The 19,140-nt window shown below is 42.9% G+C and overlaps 1 protein-coding gene across 5 annotated transcripts in view; it reads left to right on the top strand.

The window, feature by feature from the left end:
* Positions 1-19,140, top strand: part of Rere (arginine-glutamic acid dipeptide repeats) — a 186,164-nt gene that overhangs the window by 44,967 nt on the left and 122,057 nt on the right. For 3 of the 5 annotated variants that reach the window (XM_051173787.1, XM_051173788.1, XM_051173789.1), the window contains 2 exons: positions 10,093-10,198; positions 12,239-12,335. The exons of the other annotated variants lie outside the window; for them this stretch is intronic. In XM_051173787.1, the coding sequence (XP_051029744.1) occupies positions 10,093-10,198; positions 12,239-12,335 (203 nt within the window). The remainder of the gene's footprint in view (positions 1-10,092; positions 10,199-12,238; positions 12,336-19,140) is intronic. 5 annotated transcript variants of the gene reach the window in all.

The following is a 19,140-nucleotide window of genomic DNA, read 5'->3' on the forward strand; positions in this document are numbered from 1 at the left end:
CCTGTGATTATACAGGCTTGTTCCTGTTAGTTTTATGAAATAACAGTATAAGGGATTTAGGTTTTGGCTGATAGACCTGCCTGTCATCTACTAGATGGACCTCTATATTGAAAGTAGCAGCAGAAACATACCCAGGTAAGAGGAAAAGAGAGAACAAAGACCTGTGACCGAAGCAAAAGAGCCTGGGATTTTTTTTTTTTTTTTTTTTTTTTTTTTTAACTTAGTTTGAGGTCCCATGAGATGACACAGCAGATAGCGAGATTCCTGATATCAGTTGTTATGATCTGAGTACTGAGTTCAACTCTAGGACTCACATGGTAGAATGTGAGCACAAGTTGTCCTTTGGCCACCCTCATGTTTGCACGGCACATGTAGACATATAACACACGTTAAAATTTCAAAGTTGGTATAGAGAATAAATATACGTACATAATTTTAAAAGTACTAAAAGGTATACTGACATCATCATTCACTCAAGAACTTATTTGCCCAAATTGTTTTTCTTTAAAAACCTTACCATGTATAGGTACTCACTGTGAATGGGTTCATGTGCTTTTATTTAAAATGTCTGATTGTCTGTGTATAAATCAACAGAGCAGCTCCAAAGATGGGCGCACCATTCCACAGCCATTTTCCTGTCCAATGGAAATGTCCTCCTCTTACACACACACACACACACACACACACACACACACACACACACCCTTCCTTTCTGCTTTCGACACAGGGTTTCATTCTGTAGACCAGGCTGGCCTCAAACTCACTGACATCTTCCTGCCTCTGCCTCCCGAGTGCTGGGGTTAAAGGGGCATGCGCCCCCCCCCCATTCCCCATTTTTAAAAGTCTGCACGATGTCTTATTATTTAGATGTGCTATAGTGTAATTAGTGCCTGTGAATCAATATTGGGTCCTCCGCCCTCTTCCACTTTCTCATCCTTTGTCTCATCCTTTGATTTTTGAGACCTTTTCGTGTATCATGTAGTAGCCAGAAATAACCCCAAATTGCCATGGATATTAGATTTTTATAGTGATTTTGTGTATGTGCAAAAGTATTTTTAGAGGGAAAGGAGAACTGGGTCAGCCATTAAGAACACAGGACCTGGATTCAGTTCCCAGTGTTCCTGTCAGGTGACTCTCAATCATCTGTAACTCCAGTTCCGGGGGTTGTAATGTCTTATGTCTTTCTTCTTTAGGCCTTTGGGTATAGCATGCACATGCTATACCTACACAAATTCTGGCAAACACTTAATGTACATAAAATAAATGTTCAAACATACTTTCAGAATAAATTGCAGTAAGGGTACTGCTGGGGAAGCATGTGAATATACTTGTTTTGATAAATATTGTCCAGGTTTCGTGAACACGGCAGCTGTGCCAGTGTATGTTTCTTAGAAGGAAGGGGGCTGCTTCCGGCAGCTCCATCAGCTTAGATGTCTGAGGGAGAGGGAGAGAGAGAGAGCATCCGATTCCCAGAGCTGGAGTTAGAGGGAGTGTGTAAGCTACCACATGTGGGTGCTAGAGCAGCAAGTGCTTTTTTTAATTGCAGGACTGTCTCCCCAGCCCCCTTACATTTCATTCGATTATTAAATAAGTCAACTATTTAGAATGATTTTGGAATAGAATATGAATTATTAATAGTATAGTTTCACTTTTCTTCATCTGACTTCCCAGACCTCAGTAACATTTACTAAATAGTTGATATCTTTATCATTCATCCTTACCAGTGGCACAATATTTTTTCTCTGATGGTGTTGGGAATTGAACCCAGACTAGCCTTGCACATGCCAGGCAAGTGCCAAACCACAGAGCTACACCCCAGCCCCTACATGTCACTTATCTCCAAGGGCATCTAAAGGATATTTTCTTATCTACTTATGAAGTAGCCAAAGTCTCCATCCACCTTTTCTTTCCATCCTCAGGAACTTTTGAGAAGACTACTAATTTTAAGAAACGTAACACCCAAAGATACTAAACAGCAGTGTAAACAAGTGCTGGTTACTAAAAGGCAGGCTTCATTGCTCCTCGCTTATTTTAAATACTGATTGGGTGGTTTAATGGAAGAATGGCTTAAAATGAATTAGCACCTATTTTTGTTAGTTGTTTTCATTGTTACCATAAGTTATCTCTCTTCTGGAAGTTTCAAGAGACTGTATTACATCTTTACCTGACAGTTGATTTGATTTTTACATTGGGGTTTTGTCTGTGGTGGTGCCTGGCTACAGGTAGAAATATTGAAGCTCACATGGGGTGGTTTTGTCTGTATAAACTATAAGCTGGGGTGTGTGTGAGAGAGAGAGAGAGAGATTATGGAAGAAAAAATTGCGATTAGTATGTTATTTTCTAGTGATTTGGTGTGCCAGCTGCCCCAGCACAGCCGTGTGGAATCTATGAGCTGCCTTTTTTTGTGGTAATGGTAGCCCGTGATTTTGGTAACAGAAATTGTGCGTGTATTTCTCAAAGTTATTCAGCATTAAAAATAAGTTAATCTTTTTTATATAAGTAATACCTTAATAAATAAAAGTAACCTAAAAGTTAAAACTTGATTTTCAAAACCAAGGACAACAGTTTCAAATAAAAAGTTATTGTAGGATATTAATATCAGTGCTGGAGCATGATGGAAATTCTTTTTGACAAAATTCCTATTTTAAAATGCTTTGTGGCTCTTGGAATTTCCTCGTTACCTCCCCTCCACCCCCTCAGTTGTTTTGTTTTGTTTTTGTTTGTTTGTTTATTTTAAGCATTCCCCAGCTCAGCTTGCCACTGACTGAGTGCACTGATGGATTACCCAGGGTTAGCAAACCGTCCTGCTTTCCATTTGTCCCCTCCAGCTGCCAGTGACGCTTGTCTGAGATGTGGACTAGGCTGAGCTTTCAGGGTATGATTGGTTTGTACTAGAAAAATGGCACAGAAAGTAGACCCACAGCTATTACAGGTGGCAGTCTCTGTCTCTGTCTCTGTCTCTCTCTCTGTCTCTCTCTCTCCGTGTCTCTCTTCCCTCTCTGTCTCTGTGTCTCTCTCTCTCTGGTCAGGAAGGAAAAGAAAAAATAATTAAGACATCTAAAACAGGAAAACGAATTTACATAAAATGGGAAATGTGACTTTTCAGTGTTCCTGCTGACTTTCTTCTTTCTTAACCCAAGTATTTGAATTTATTTATGGTTAGGAGTGTTTGTTAGCTGTAATTAGATTTCTGTTATCATACAGGCAAACCTTAAATAAATGGTGATTTCTAAATCTGAAAGTCTTAATCACCCGTGAAAGTGCAAATGTTTGTTCTATGAAAAGCTGTACTATGTTAACAGGATCCACCATCTTGCGGGAACTTAGAAGGCCCAGCACCTGGAGCTTTGTGCTACTGCTGGGCTCCTTCAAACTAGATGTGATCTGTTGGAGCCACAAAGTCTGACAGGGGGCATGTGTGCAACTTGCTTACTTCATCTGAAGAGCAGCTGGCCTTCAGTGTAACCCAGGGGCTGCAGGGTCACATCAGTCTGTAATGATGCCAAGACTTCATGTGCCTTTTCTCGCGCATCCTCTTCCAAGTATGCCTCACAAAGCACGGATGCAGTAGGACCTCTGAGGTTACTAACAGAAGCAAAACAAGATGTTTTAGGACAGTCAGTCAGAAAAGCCGAGGCCACGGGACTGAGAAGAAAGTGAAATTAGAAGCACTCCTCATTTCCTGAATTTTGTTTGTTGGAAATATAGTCTTGCTGGGTGTGCTGGTGCATGTCTTAAACCTCAGCGTTCAGGAGGCAGAGCAAGTGGATCCCCTGTGAATCTGAGACCAGTCTAGTGTACTTAGTGAGTTCCAGGACAGCCATGGCTACACAGTGATCTCCTGTCTCTAAACAACGCAAGAAATGGGAGGACAGCCTGACATTTAAGCACTCACTTCTCTGCCAGAGAACCCAAATTCAATTCCCAGCACCCACATCAGGTGGCTTGCAACTACCTACTCCAGCTCCAACAGCCTACAACAGATGTCACCTGGCCTCTGTTGGCCTCTTCACTCATGTGCACATACTTCCACACAGAGACAAATATTAAAAATACACCAATTTTAAGAATTAACTCAGTAAATTTTAAGAATTTATTCGAGGACTAGGTCTGGTGGCATTTTAAATTTCAGCACTCAGGAGGTAGAGGCCCGTGGATCCCTGTGAATTTCAGATGAGCCTGGTCTACATAGTGGGTTCTAGGCTAGCCAGAGACCCTGTATAACACAAAAAGGGGTGGGAAAGATCTTGGGGACCAAGAAGACTCAGGACAAAAACTCCATGTTGACTAATATAAATCTCCGGAGTACTTTGCCATCAAGCTTTAATGCCAAAATCTCTGTGAGATGGCTTTAACCCTAAGCTGGTCATTTTTTGTTTTTAAAATAGTATGCTACTAAGATGTTAAATTCAACTTGTAAACTGTCTAGTATTTCAATGCCCTGTGGTTCAGGAGTCTTAGTTACTGTCCTGTTACTGTGCGGAGACACCATGACTAATTTATAGAAGAAAACATTTCCCTGGGGGCTTGCTTACAGTTTCAGAGGTTAGTTCATGATGACAGGCACAGTGCTGGAGCAGGGGCTGAGAGGGGCTCCTCAGATACCTACTGTCTGCTCTGTGAAAGGGACCCAGAGAGCAGTGCCTGGTGTGGGCTCTTGAAACCTCAGCCCCACCCCAGGGACACCCCTGACAAGGCCACACCTTCTAATCCTTCCAAACAGTCCAGCTGGGAGTCACACATAGGAGATCACCCTACCAGATTCCCACCTTCCTTTAACGCCTGGCCCGTCTCTGGTATGTAGGGCCTGTGACTTTCCTGTCTGTCCTTTCTCATTACTGTCACCACTGCCACTCCATTATTAATAAGATGACAAATTTCAGGTTGTCTGGGCTTGAGTTTTGATTAAAAATAGTTCTTAAAGTGGTCAAAGCTTTGTTGGGAACTCAGGGACTTGAGAAAGTTTCTTACTGAAAGACAGACATCCTTTGGCTCAAAAAGAGTTTGTGTTAACCTTAACTCCTGGAGTAGACATCCTTTTTAGGTGAGAATTAATTAATTTTGGAGATCCATGTGTATGATCTTGCATGTAAAATTGAGCCTTGGAATCCATAGATTGGGGTTTTTCAGAGCTTGGGTCTAATGTTTAGTGGATTAGTCAGTGTTCTCCAGAGAGAGGTAGGTAGGTGGGGTTGGTAGGGAAGGCTCAGTCACTCCGTTATGGAAGTACTGAGCTTTATCATGGGCCACTTGCACACTGGAGGCCTGGGAAGCTAGTAGCGTGGCTCAGTGGGTCTGGGGACTTTAGAGTCGGAGAAGCTGAGCCTGTAGGGCTGAGAGCACCACTTTGAGCTCCAGCAGAAAGTGAATTGGCCTTTGCTTTGTTCTTAGTTTGTCCAGGCCCTGAGCTGATGGGATCTGTCTTACTCAGCCCACTGTCACACACTGGCCTCCAAGGGCACTTGTGGAGGCACCAACCGAAGTGGTACATTGCTTCTATCCTTTACCCACTCTGATACCCAGTATTAATCACGACCGTTAACCAGTCAAGAATAGTGTGTATGGTGATATACAGAAGAATGTTCTTTAGCTTGCTGTTTGTCTCAAAACACATCTCAAATCCCTGTTTACATATACCTTATCTGTGTGTGCATTTAGTATTAAGGACAACACAGCCAAGCATTATGGCATGCATCTGCAGTCTCAGCTTGTGGGAGGTGGGAGCAGGAGACAAGGAGTTCAAGACCAGTCTTAGCTTCATAGTTCATGACCAGCCTGGGTCACAGGAAACCTTGTTTCACAAAACAGAAAATTAGTAAGTTTACACTGGAGGCCAAGAAATAGGTCTCCCCCACTGCAAATAAAATACCTAATTGCCTGAAAAGGTCACTGTTAATGTGCAGTGTAAAACTAGGTAGACAGAGCCTTAGTAAGTTTTGACTCTATAATTAGCAGTTGAGAGGTAGTTTCAATTTTATGCATTCATGTGTGTGTTTGCCTGTGTCTGTGCTTGTGCACACGCATACCTGTACCTCCATGTGGGGGAGGTACATGATCAACTGTGCAGCCACGTGATGAGCCCAGAGGTTATCAACAGAATGTCTTTCTTAGTCACTTCTTGACCTTATTTTGCATGTGGGGTGTGTGTGGATGTTGCATGTACATTGTGTGGTTACTCTTGCCTTAAATTTACATGTAGTTTTCAATTCAGGGAGAGGCTTGCCATTGATGTAGACGAATCCCAGTGTTAACCTACAGATGACACCACCACCTCTCTTGCAAACCTCCCCCAGCAAATAGCTATGCCCATTTTTGGTGGGGCCCTCTGGTTCTGTGACTTCCTGACCTTCATTTCTGTGTGAATTAAGCTGGTAGAAAGCTCTCACCATGGAAGTCTCCTCTTGGTTTAGTATTCTTTGTGAGTTTATCTTAGTGTTCAGTTGTATTATTAGTAAATAAGTAGGTATGCTATTAGAGACACTTTAATCTGTTCCTGGGGTTCTTCAAGTGACAAGCCTGCCCTCCCACCCCATGGCTACATGTGTTGCCTTTACTGTCATTATCAACGAGGCTGGGAAAAGTAAAACCTGTGGCTGGTTCCTTTCCTCTGTAGGATGGTGACAGTAACTAAGGTTTACTGAGAGCTAAGCACTCAGCTCCTGTGAGTTGACCCAATCTCCAGAGCCTAGTGGAGAAGTGAAGCAGATTATGTGAAAGCTGAGGCCAGAAGTTATTTACACACAGTCAAAATCTAGCACATTGTAAAACCAGGATTCAGATCCAAGTAGTTTGGGTTGAATGACATGGTTCCTGAATTTATTTTTTGGCTGTGATTTTGAGCGAGGAATAGAAATCAAATGAGGCCTTCCCATGGTTAATGTGCAGCATGGTGTGGCTTTTGACCTGAGGAGAGGTGCTCCTGCTTGTAGCAGTGTCCTTCAGAGAAGACACTGCACTTTGTAACCCTGTGGGATGTAACACTAGCTGACACCAGTGAACAGATGCAGAACCGTTCCCTTTAATCTACTGGGTCTGGCCCGGGGAAGACATCTAGTTATAAAATAGGAAGAGATTCCCTTCAGTCTTTAAAGACCCCAGGATGCTAAGGTAGCTAACTAGTGGTTACAGACGGAACTGCATTCTTAGCATGCAGTTTTAGCCCAGTGCTCTGAAATAGCCCTCTGCATTCCTTTACAGACTGACAGCCTTGCATTAAATTAATGCCCACGTAGAAGCAAAGTTCCTTTTGCCTCTACCTTTGTTGTGTGTGTCTGTGGAATGAAGTACGGGTTTTAAGTGCTGATGTTTTTGACGCAATACTGCCGCCCCCTGGCCACTGGGCAGGACTGCATCAGGAAGCCCTGCAGCTTTTCAAGAGTTTAAGGCTTACTTAAAAGTAAGCCGGAGTACGTTTTTTTGTCTGTCTGTCTGTTTTGTTGTATGAAAAATCAATGGGCACACTTGAGTCAGTTCATAACTAGTAATGTAGAAATGGCACATCTAACCAGTTGTTTCCAGAATCTCCAGCTAGGCTCAGAAAAAAAGAGACAACTTAAAAAGTGCTGGTCATTGAACCCAGGGTCTTTCTGTTGCAGTTGAGGTTTTCAGGCATCTTACACACGTTGCAGGAATGCATAGATGCTTAGGCATTAGAGCACAGTTGCTGGGGCTGCTGGTATCCTGAATTCTGGCCGTTGTGGGAAGTACTCATTAGTGTAAGCATCTGCTGGAGATGAGCCTCCCCTCACACAGGCTGTTTTGGAGGGAGACTGACCCTGTGCTTCCCACAGGGTTTTTGACAGGCCATGGAGCTTTTCTTTAAGCATTCACCTGGCATCTGATGCACTCTTACCTCTTTCACCATTTCCTTAAGTTATTCTCATTTACAGGACAAAAGGGAAATTCAGAATCTTAGAAAGTTACCAGGGTCACACAGATACAGGTAGTGATGGCATTGGAGTTCATGGTGATAAGCTTTCTTGTGTTTTCTAGTTAATTGTGTACTCTATTCTATAGTGATTGGGCCAGGTTTCATGTGATCATTCTGGCTTTGGTTTCTGAATAATAATAATAATAATAGCAACAGTAACAATAATATCATTTAGACCTATGGTTCTCAACTCTGATTTTATTTTCAACAGAGAAGAGATTTAGCAATGCTTAGAGACAGTCCTCGCTGCCGCAGCTTGGGGAGAATGTTGTTACATCAGGCAGTGGCAGGGTAACGTAATCATCTGTCCATGTGTTAGCAGTGCGGAGACAGGCAGGCTTATAATACCGTGTCTTACTGCGGTGAATTTGTACTGGACTCCCCGGCAGGCCCTGGGGTTCTGTTCTTCTTCACTAGCAACACCACTTTGGTCCTGTTCTTTACTCCCTCACCTTGGAACAAAGTGGAGGGAGAGACAAGTATTTTTCTGGGGTCTTGGCAGAATAAGCCTCATGCCCACAAGGTGCGTGTGTGGTCCCGTTACATGTTCTATCCTTCAGAGCCTTTAATTACACTCTTCCTGATGCATGTACCTCAGTGCCTGTATGTGGGGTCAGAGGTGAGTTTGTCCTGTCAATCCCCTGGAGGCCAGGCTGTGGCCAGGGTTTGGCTTCTTTTCAGCATCAGCATGAGTGTTTTGCGCTGCGTTGGTGTGTGTCTCTTTGTGGTCTCCGCCTTGGCTTAGAAGGATTGCACAGAGGTCTTTTCCGTCTTCCCCAGATACACATCTCTTTCAGGGTTTCCCAATGAAGGTGGCCGCTCCTTTCTTTCAACACTTAACATTCAGCACTTCTGTGAACCTTTTAGTACTGATTGTCCTCAGCAGAATAAACAGTGCAAACTAATTCTTGTCATTAAACCTTCCAGTGTAAAAGTAAGAATGAGTAAACCCCAAGACCCATACACTGTCTTTTGCATGCACAGTTTAATATAAGCCAATCGTGATGCCCTGTTTTGTAGTCATGCCTGTTTGACAGTTGATGCAAAGTAGAATCGTGGTGGTTATGATATTAACTGTGGGACAGCATCCACATTCTCAGTTATATTGAGACTTACAACAGTTCTTTTCCTCCCTCACTCGTCTTTTAGGGTAGCCTAAACTTGCCCCTTTATTAAACCAAGATGTGTCTTCCTTCATTACAGATTTCTGACATGTTTCAGAATTGTGCTGGCCTCTTTCCAAACCTGAGGCTTTTTTTTTTTTTTTTTTTAAAAGCTTTGGCCTCTGCACTTGTGGTCTGTGAGCCTTTGCAAAAGGGCAGAGGCTGCTAAGAGGGACCGTACAGCCTTTACCTTGGGTTAAAGCTGTTTCATTAATCCTAGGAAACCTCAGTGCTCACTGCATTGAACTATCCCATAGCCTAGCACACAGGCAATGCACTTCAAGCTGTACCCTGTAGCATCTGGTACCTTAGTTTTTGATTGAGCTGAAAACAAAGTTAACTTTTAGAAATATATGGATAGTTGTCCTACAGACATTTACACGACGATGGTCAACATGGGAGTCTTTATTTTACCAGTAGTTATGTATGAGCTCTTCTGTCCTCAGGAGTCAGAGGTAAATAAGGCAGGTCCTATTGTGTGGGCACACATTCTCGTCACCACCTATTGCCTGTGGTGTGCTTCGTGATTCTGGCATGCAGCAGTGGTCCACAGTGGAGGGAGAATCTGAGACAGTTTGTGACAGGCAGACCTTGGAGGGGAAGAGACTGTCAGGTGTCTCTGGGTAAGTTGTTTCCAGCTTGTTACTTTTATAATATGCCTCAGTAGTCTGCTCTGATTGTCATTACCAAGATGGTTAAGGATTAAGGTAGAAGTATGTGCTCACGTAGTGCCCTGCATTACCATTAAAGGGAAATGTAATACTGAATGAGTTAGCCACACTGAGAAACTGAGATCCGCCTCTCGTTTATGGAAATGAGCAGTTTTGAGGGCTGTGGTGTGAGGGTGTGGTGCCGGGAACCCTGGGCTCGCACTGCGGATGGTTGTTGTATTCCCAGCTTTCTGCCTGTCCACTGTGTACAGGACTTTTGGTCGTAGGTATGATGTGCACTTGCAGGACCTGAAACCTGTTCCTAATGCTGTTAGATTTTCCTTTTCAGAGTAAGAGGGACCATCTACTCATGAACGTCAAATGGTACTACCGTCAGTCTGAAGTCCCAGATTCTGTCTATCAGCATTTGGTTCAGGATCGGCATAATGAAAATGGTACGTGTGCCCTCGGGCTGCCATACTTTTCAGTCTTAGCTTCAGGTAAAGCTCCTTTCAAAAATACCAGTTAAACAGAGATTGCTTCTGATGGGTTTCTCTCAGAAGAGCTTGTAATAAAGAACATTACTGGACCCTCTCGCCCTTGCTTTTGCTTTTATTTTATTTTATTTTATTTTTTCCCTTAAAAACACGCAAACAGACAACAAAAGAGGGAGGACTGGAGAGACAGCTCACTGATTGAGAAGAGCATTCACTACCCTGGCAGTAAATCCAGATTCAGTTCCCAGCACCCATATCAGGCAGCTCACAACTGCCTGTAACTCCAGCTCTAGTGGACCCAATGCCTATGGCCTCAATGGACACGTGGTACAGATAAAACACATACATGCATATACATGATCTTAAAATCTTTTTTTGTTTGTTTTTCAGGACAGGGTTTCTCTGTGAAATAGCCCTGGCCTTCCTGGAACTCACTTTGTAAACCAGGCTGTCCTTGGATTCACAGAGATCCATCTGCCTCTGCCTCTCAAGTGCTGGGATTAAAGGCGTGCACCAGCACCACCTGGCTAAATTTAAAGTCATTAAGAAAATAAAAAAATATAAAATAAAATAAAAAATCAAGAACCCCCCTCTGAGTATGTGCTAATGTGTATATTTTTCATTATAGCAGGAATGTAGTTCTATAAGCTCCTGTATTTAATTTTGTGACCAGCAGTGTTATAGCGCTTTAAGCTTGCATTCCTTGCCCTCCCTGCAGCTTGTGTTCTGCGCTTCCCCCCATCACAGGCATAGAGAGTCCATTTTCAGAAAACACCTTCTGGGTTACACTGTGGGGTATGGGTTTGGAGCTGCTTTCAGGACAGAGGGGCGTGGTGCCTGGCAGCTGATTTTCACCCTTGCCTTTGATGTCATTTGAGCTGTGTGTGTGTGTGTGTGTGTGTGCCTGTGCTGTGTGTGACATCTATGCGGGTGTGGACGTCAGCCCTTGAGGTGGCTTGCCCTGGCATTCTGTATGAGGAGGCTGAGTCTAGACAGGCTGTGGGAGCTGTGCTGGAGCAGCCAGGGACACACTACCTGTGCTGCCCACTCCCGCTGCTTCCCTGATAGGACCCAGCCACAGTGAGCTCTTCATAGGCTTTAAAGAACGTCTCTGAAAAGAGAAGTGGCGAGTAAATTATGATTTCTTATTTTTTCAAAAAATAGCTCAGTGATTCTTTTTAGTCCTGGCAGTGTATGGCTTTTCCATTTTGGAATATTTGGCAGTAAGCAAATAGATAGGGGCTAGGTGTGGTGATGTATAGCTATGGTCCTAGAACTTGGGAGGGAGAGGAGGCCTTATGTGTCCAAGGCAGCCTCAGTTAGGTAGCAACTTCAGATCCGTCCAGTGCTGAGACCCTGTCACTCAGAAACAGACAGACAGACAGACAGACAGACAGACAGACAGACAGACAGACGGAAAACATAAAATAGACATGTTCTCTAAATATATAGTCATATATCCTAAGGCCATCAAAATTGCTCAGCAGGTGAAGTTGCTTGCTGCCAAGCCTGGCAATTGTGTTCAGTCCCCAGACCAACGTGTTGGAAAAGAACAGACTCCCAAAGTCGTCCTCTGACCACTACATCTATCGCTATGGGATATGCTTGCCCAAATATAAGCACATACACATGTACACGGGAACACAGTTAAACAAATAAAATCAAGAATTCCTTTCTTCTCAAAAAAGAGTTAACAAGTTGGGATGCTGCAATGGGCGTCTCTTTAAATTGTGCTTGTTAAGGCATTGCAGGACAGAGAAGGACTTGTTAAAGGTCTGCTGAGCAACCTCAGTTAGCAGAGCTGTGCACTGTGTTCTTCTGTCTCTCCTGATACATACCCCATTCCTTATTGGCAGGGCTTTGATAATAAGTAGGTTTTGTTATTTGTCTTTGGTAGGTGGTGAACTTGAGAAAAAAGTTTTGCAAAAATTTCCTACTTGTATTAGGAAACTATTTTAATATCTTCTTATTTGATTAACTGATTTCTTTTGTTTATAGACTCTGGAAGGGAGCTTGTCATCACAGATCCAGTCATCAAGAATCGGGAGCTCTTCATCTCTGATTATGTTGACACTTACCATGCTGCCGCCCTGAGGTGAGAGTGCGGGGCTGGGCCAGATCTGGAGGGTGGGAGCTGACTCCACTCTGCTCTGTTTGGTCGTCATTGCATTCAGTCAGACAACTCATGGTCTTACCACGCTGACATGGCACTGTCCCCTGGGGTCACTTGATTCCAGAGGCTGCCGGGACCTCAGCCAGCTGCACTGTCCCTCTCCTTGTACTTTCCTTGTGATATGTTTAGTACTTTCTACATCAGTGTGTCTTACTGGGGAATTAACATCCCAGTATTATTCATCAAAGCTTTTAGGGTAAATACTCTCAAGGTCTGCAGTTAATTTTGTAAAGATCAAGTCCTCCTGCTAGAAAGATGAAGGGAGAATCAAACAAACTGCAGATAAAACAAATGTTCCAGCATATTAATTACAGAAAGCATAAGAATTTATACAAACTTGTATTAGTTCTTCCTTCTTATTTCTGAATATTTTTACTAAAAGTCAAGGGGAATATGTTGAAGGTACAGTGTGGAACAGAAGAGACATCATATCCAGTTGTGATGTCAGGTAATTTTGCTGTAAAGTGAGTGTGTCCTTCTGTTCTGTTCTGTTCTTTGTGTTGTCTCCAGAGCAGGGTCCACCACCTTGTACACGCCGTGTCTATATATGCCTGGCTGATTTGCGGCCTCTTAAGTGATGTAGGAAGTATGGTAGCTAACATCATAGTTCTTTACTCTCTGTAAACCATAAATAATAGTTTGTCAAATAGCAACAAAACCCTTAATCTCTGCTAAAGAATTTGGGTACAAAAAAAGCCATTAAGATTTGTTGGCTTTCTCTAACTACTTACAGTAAGATGTAACCCTTTCTCACATAATGCCTACCTGTCACATGTTCAGGGGCAGTTCCTGGGGTCTCCAGTGCAAAGCTGCAAGGATAGAAGCATGTACTTTAGCAGCAGAGCAGGGATGTTTCTATAGGACTGCTTTTTCAAACATCGGGTCTCAGGTATGTGTAGTAATGGCCTGTGTCTCAACTATCATTCATCTTAGCCACTGTGGAGCAACCACATAAATGGATGTGTTGGCTGTGGCCCACCTGAGACTTTTTAAAAACGGAAAGTAAGAGTTTTATTTAACTTTCACTTGTTAAATATTTTGTCCACTTTTTTTTCGATTATTTAAAAATTTAAAATTGTTTTCTCCTATTATGTTAGAACGGGCAGTGGGGTCATGTGTCTTGTTGGTCAATAGTGTGCTGAGCCCTACCACTGGGAAGGAGTTGGTGTGTTAACTTTTATTTTCTCTGGAACTTTTGCTATTTTTTTTGAGACTGTGTGTGGTGGTTTATAACCCCCAGATTCCCATAAGCCTTAGTCTATCTTTTGAAGGTGGATTTCCAGGCTTAAATGAAGCCTGCATGCTGAGCAAAGCAAGTTAATGGAAGTTGACTAGGTTGATAACAAATGGTTATTGCAGGACATCTGACTAGTGGAGCCTTTGTCCTGATTTGCCTTCTGTTCTTTCTATCTCCTCACTGATTGAGGTCATGATTTTAAAGGACTTCAGGTTTTAGTTAAGGAAACGATGTAAGGTGCAACAATATGTTGACATAGTGGCTTAAAATGAATGTATTTGAGGGTTTCTTCATGCTGTTGAGATTCGATACATAATTCTCACCTAATTTTTAGCATTTTTTAGAAGAGCTGTTTATCTCCCTTAACAGCAGCTGGACACAGATTGGGAGTAATCTAGATAGGCTTGCACTTCTCCTGGGAAGGAGACTGTGCCACCGTCATCGCCCTGAGTCCTGCTTCTCCAGTCGCAGTGCATGCAGCTCTTTGTCCAGGGCGTCTGACTGTCAGGGTGTTGGTCCTCTTGTATTTCTTAAAAGTTGTCCACAAAGTAATGGGTCTGGTACAAAACCTTCTTCTTTTTTTAAGAATGATTTTTTTTTTTTGAGGTTAATATAATTATACTATCTCCCTTCCCTTTCTCTCCTCCAAGCCTCCCATATGGTATTTTTTCCCTGTTCTTTTTCAAATTCATGGCTTCTTTTTGCATTAGTTGTTGTTACATGTAGATATGTACTGTGTATTCCTAAACACATAAGTGCAGCCTGTCCTGTCTGTATAATATTATCTGTATGGATGTTTTCAGGGATGACCATTTGGTATTGGATAACCACAAATACAAATAAGTGGAGTTTCCACCTCTCAGTAAGGAAACTTCTCCAATTTCGGTGTTCTCCTTCTCCCTTCGCTCCCCCCTTCCCTCCCCCTCCCTCCCCTTTAAAAAGATTTTATTTACTTTTTAACATACATTGGTGTAACGAGTATGGTTTTTCCGCCTGCAGCCTGGTCTGGTCCCACCGCTGTGCCAGCCCCAAATAACACACAGAGACTCTGTATTTGATATAATGTTGTTGGCCCATTATTTGTTTTTTTATCGGCTAGCTCTGTCTTAATTATTAACCCATTTTTGTTGATCTATGTATTTTTTTTTACCAGGGAGCTGGCCGGCATTTTGTTTTCTCCAGACTCTCCATCTTGACTCTCCTTACTTCTTTCTGTTTCCTCCTTGTCTCCTAGTCCCTCCTATCTTCCTTTCCTATTGGCCAACAGTGCTTTATTCATTAACCAGTATGAGAAACATATACAGAATGACATCTCCCATCACATTGGTGTTTAGTCTGCATGAGTGTGTTGGCCCCTAGAATTGGAGTTACATGTGAGCTGCCTTGTGGGTGCTGGGAGTTTAACCTGTGCTCTAGAAGAGCAGCCAGTGCTTTTAACCACTGAGCCATCTCTCCAGACCCCGGTTTCGTTATGTTTAAGCGAAGCATCCTGGAGAATAAGCAGTCCTCTGTCACTACATGGTCTGGTTTGGTAAATCTTGCTGAAGATTTGGCATTGGCCATAGTCTGATGCTCACTCGGTGTACGACTCTTGCCTCATTCTCAATAGTAGTATGCTCAGCACACGGAGTTTGGGGATGCCTTTGTGCTTACCCGTCAAGCAGGATGGAATGGCAGAGTCCTGCTCACCTCAATTTGTTTCTTTTTTCTTCTCCAAAGTTAGGATACTTTAGCTTAATCATTTTGGTGAATGAGAGGTAATGGATGATTGAAGATTGAGATTCAACTGTTTCTGCCAGTTTCTCCTTTAACAGTTCACCCACAGAAAGAGTGCTTTCTTTTCTCACGCATGTAAACCAGTACTACTATAGATAAGTTCATTTTGAAGGGGACACAAATAAAACAGTTTGTGGGCGCATGAAAGGGGATCAGATGAGTAGAATGAAAAAACCAGAGGACAAAAAGAGGAAAGAGAAAAGGACTCATAGCGTTGGCTCTTAGCAACATTTTTTCCAAGATCAAAGGACTCAGTTACAGGGGTTCATGCAGTGTGCAGCCATTGACCAGGCTCTGCCGTCCAATTCACAGGGGATGAAGCTGATGTCTATATTTCTCTTTCAAGCTGGTGCTAGAGTTGGGTTATAAAAGAGAAGGGAGAGCTTTGTCCTTTAGTCACCATAAATCAAAAGGAAAACAGCTCCTCTGCAGCCTTTGCTTCGTAAGTTGTGGTATCTTTGCTTTTCTTTCCCCAAAGGAATCCATTCTTAGTCTGGATTATGTTGAGAAGTGTGTGTTGAGGCCAGCGTTACTGTGTTGTGGCCAGTTTTGAGCCTTTGGCCTTGGCCATCCCTCATCTTTATGTTTCTGACAGATTTTAGGTTGGTGCTTGCTTTCTCACTGCATGGCCCTCCCTCTTCTCTGCCGTCACTGAAGCCAGCAGCCTGAGTAGACCACTGCCCAGGTGTGCATTTTAGTTCGCATAGTGACAATAGTGACAAGTGCCAGATCGAAACAGGTTAACCTGGCTGCTGTTGCATAGCTTTGTGACCACAATTAAATTTATTGGTTTTTTTTTTTTTTTTTTTTTTTTTTTTTTGGTATCATCCCTTTGACACTTGTCCAGGGTCATGTGACCTAGCATTGGCCTCAGGACCTGAATGAACATTTAACATGCACTACAGCAGGCACGTGGCAAGCACACACAGGGACTCTCCAGTGGCCTCATTAATGTTCTTTTTTCAGTTACTGAATCTCACCAAGCTCTATAAAATTAGTGTTTAAGGAAGAAACGCTTATAATACAGTTACTTATGGTACTGATAATACTTGGCATTGGTGGATTGATTAGGTATTCACATGAGTTTGGTATAGGAAGCAAAAGTTAGCCCTGTGTATCTTGAGAAGCTCCAAGAGTATAGGCTTGTGGCCATCTCTTGCAGTTTGCTGGTTGTGTTGCTTTCCCCCTTCAAGATGTGTGGTATGTGGAGTGGCTGCCCTGTGACTGGGATGTACTCATAGTGCCCTGCCTGGAAGACAGTATGGGAGGTCACAAATAGCCCTGGATGGAGCCAGGCAGTGGTGGTGCACACCTTTAATCCCAGCACTCAGGTGGCAAAGGCAGGTGGATCTCAGTGAGTTCCAGGACAGCCAGGGCTACATAGAGAAAGCCTGTCTCAAAAAAAAAATAAAAATAAAAACCAGGGGAAGGAAGGAAAGATTAAAAAAGAAGAAGAAGAAGAAAGAAAGAAAAGTAATGGCCTTGACTAGAGGGCTATTTTCCAGCCTCCTATCATGGTCTGCCTCCTATTTCTAGTAGTCACAAGAAAGAAATATACTAAGGCAGTTCAGTCTACATGCTACCATCTTGCCTAGGAATTCATATTTTAGAAAGGTAACTTAGGGTAAATTTTCTAAAGTTCAGGGCCAAGAATTCTTGACTAATTATTCAGAGCTTCTGGTTTTTATTATGTTCACCTGCATTAACTTTCCTCATCACTTTGCCATGAGCAGCTGTCATTACATTTATGGGTTCAAGTGGATTGGTTTCCTGGTAGAGAATCCCTTAAGAAACTTCATGTATTATGGAGCTCTTTGTCTTGTAGCTTCAGCTGCACTTTTAGGCTGACTTAGAGCATCCTCGTTGCTCTGTCCGCAGAGTGTCTGCTTCACTGGTCGGCATGAGTCGTCCGTGTCCACACATTATTTAGCACCTCACTGCCCTGGTAGCAGATGAAGGGCTCTGTATTACACATTTTACTATGTACTCCAGTGTCTGGACTAGTGCTCCCTTTTAAAATCATTTGCTTTTGCACATGTACCTTGGTGTTAACTCGTTTCCTTCTGTGGAAAGATGCTGGTATTTGCCACGTGGTTTCATTGAATGTGTTCACCGGCTGATGGAGAAAGGCCACGTTGACTTTCTATCTGAGAACACAGTATATTTCCTATATGGTCCATAGTGACTTGTGTGCTCCAAAGCCAGCCTCCCTCAGGTTTCTTCCTTCGCTCAACTGTGAAACTGTTGAACTTTGCACTCTGGGTAATAGTAAACATTTTTTTTTTTTAATGGACTTTGTTGCATTTTTAAAAGTTGCAAGACAAAAATGTCTATCTGATTACATTGCTATAAATTAGTAGCTTACCATGAAAAACAAAAGAATGCAAGCCCTCTATACTTAGAAATTTAATACTTCCTAGTAAAACAACTTCTGATGTAAGGAACAGAACAAGCCAAAAACAGACATTTGTAACAATGAAAATAAAAATGCCATATATTTTTTGGCTAAGAAATTATCAAAGGTAAATAATTTGTACTAAATACATCAGTTAAAAAAATAAATTTAATAATTTTTAATGAGTGAATTTCCTACCTTATGGATAAACAAAAATTAAGTTGAAGGAATGTACTGACTTTTGTCCTGGTTGGATAGCGAAGTATTTAGGTCATTCTTGTTTAAGGGATTTGTGTGTAGGATTTCTGCACTGCCTAGAGTTGGGAGTTTGTTGGCACCCAGCAGTATGCTAATTTCTGTGTGTGCATTGTCACACCTAGAGAAACCACCATGAAAATGACATACAGCCATCTACTTACAGCAAGCCATAAATCAGGATGCATAGCTCACAGGAAGGCAGTGGACACCACATAGAAACTGAGAAAGTAATTTCCTAAGGTTTCTCTCTTTAACCTGTTACCCTGGGATAGAACGGCATTTCTCTCGAGGCCCTTCATGATTTTGTTATGAGTCCAGCTAACAGCATCTCTCCACAGACACGCTTCTGTGAATTCTATGCTCCCACTCAAGAGTTTCCCTTTGTTTTATATAAACTTCAGGCATGGGAAGGCTTTCCTCCTTACTAATAATTTAAAGGAGTCAGTTTCTGGGCTGTGATTTTTATTCATATTCCCTCCCTTGTGTTATAGAAGGCTATGTCCTCACTGTTCACCCTGTAGCACGTGATGGCCTTCCTGTACTGTCTTCTAATTGTGTAGCCCAGAGTGTCCCACCAGCTCCGGGCCCCGGCCCCATGGAAGGGTGGCTGATCCCGCTCCCCGCTCTCCTGGGTTTTGAGGGTACTTTTCCTGTGTATACAGCCCTGCAGCTCAGCCTCCCTGGTGCCAGGGTTACAGGTGTGTGCCACCACCACAGCTGTCTCCTTTAGTGGTGGCAGACTGCACATAGGGCTTTCCTGTCCTTGCTTGCATTCTGTTAACGGTGAAAATCTGCTTTAGGAATTGGGGTGACAGGACCATAGACATCTCTGAAACCAGATGTTTCAGACAGATGGACATGATGGCAGTTCTCTTTTTAACACTCAGCCCCTCGTCGTCTACCCACCACACACTGAGACAGTTCCTTGCTTTTGAGCAATCACACTATTGTCTAAACTCTCCTGTCTCCTAGAGACAGGGACAGGGAGCACACACGCACAGTGGGAAGTTGGGCCCACTTTGTGCCATGGATGATTGACTTTGTCTAAGGATCACACCTAG

This window comes from Phodopus roborovskii, unplaced genomic scaffold, assembly GCF_943737965.1.
Source record: "Phodopus roborovskii unplaced genomic scaffold, PHOROB, whole genome shotgun sequence".
In the NCBI taxonomy this organism is placed as follows: Eukaryota; Metazoa; Chordata; class Mammalia; order Rodentia; family Cricetidae; genus Phodopus; species Phodopus roborovskii.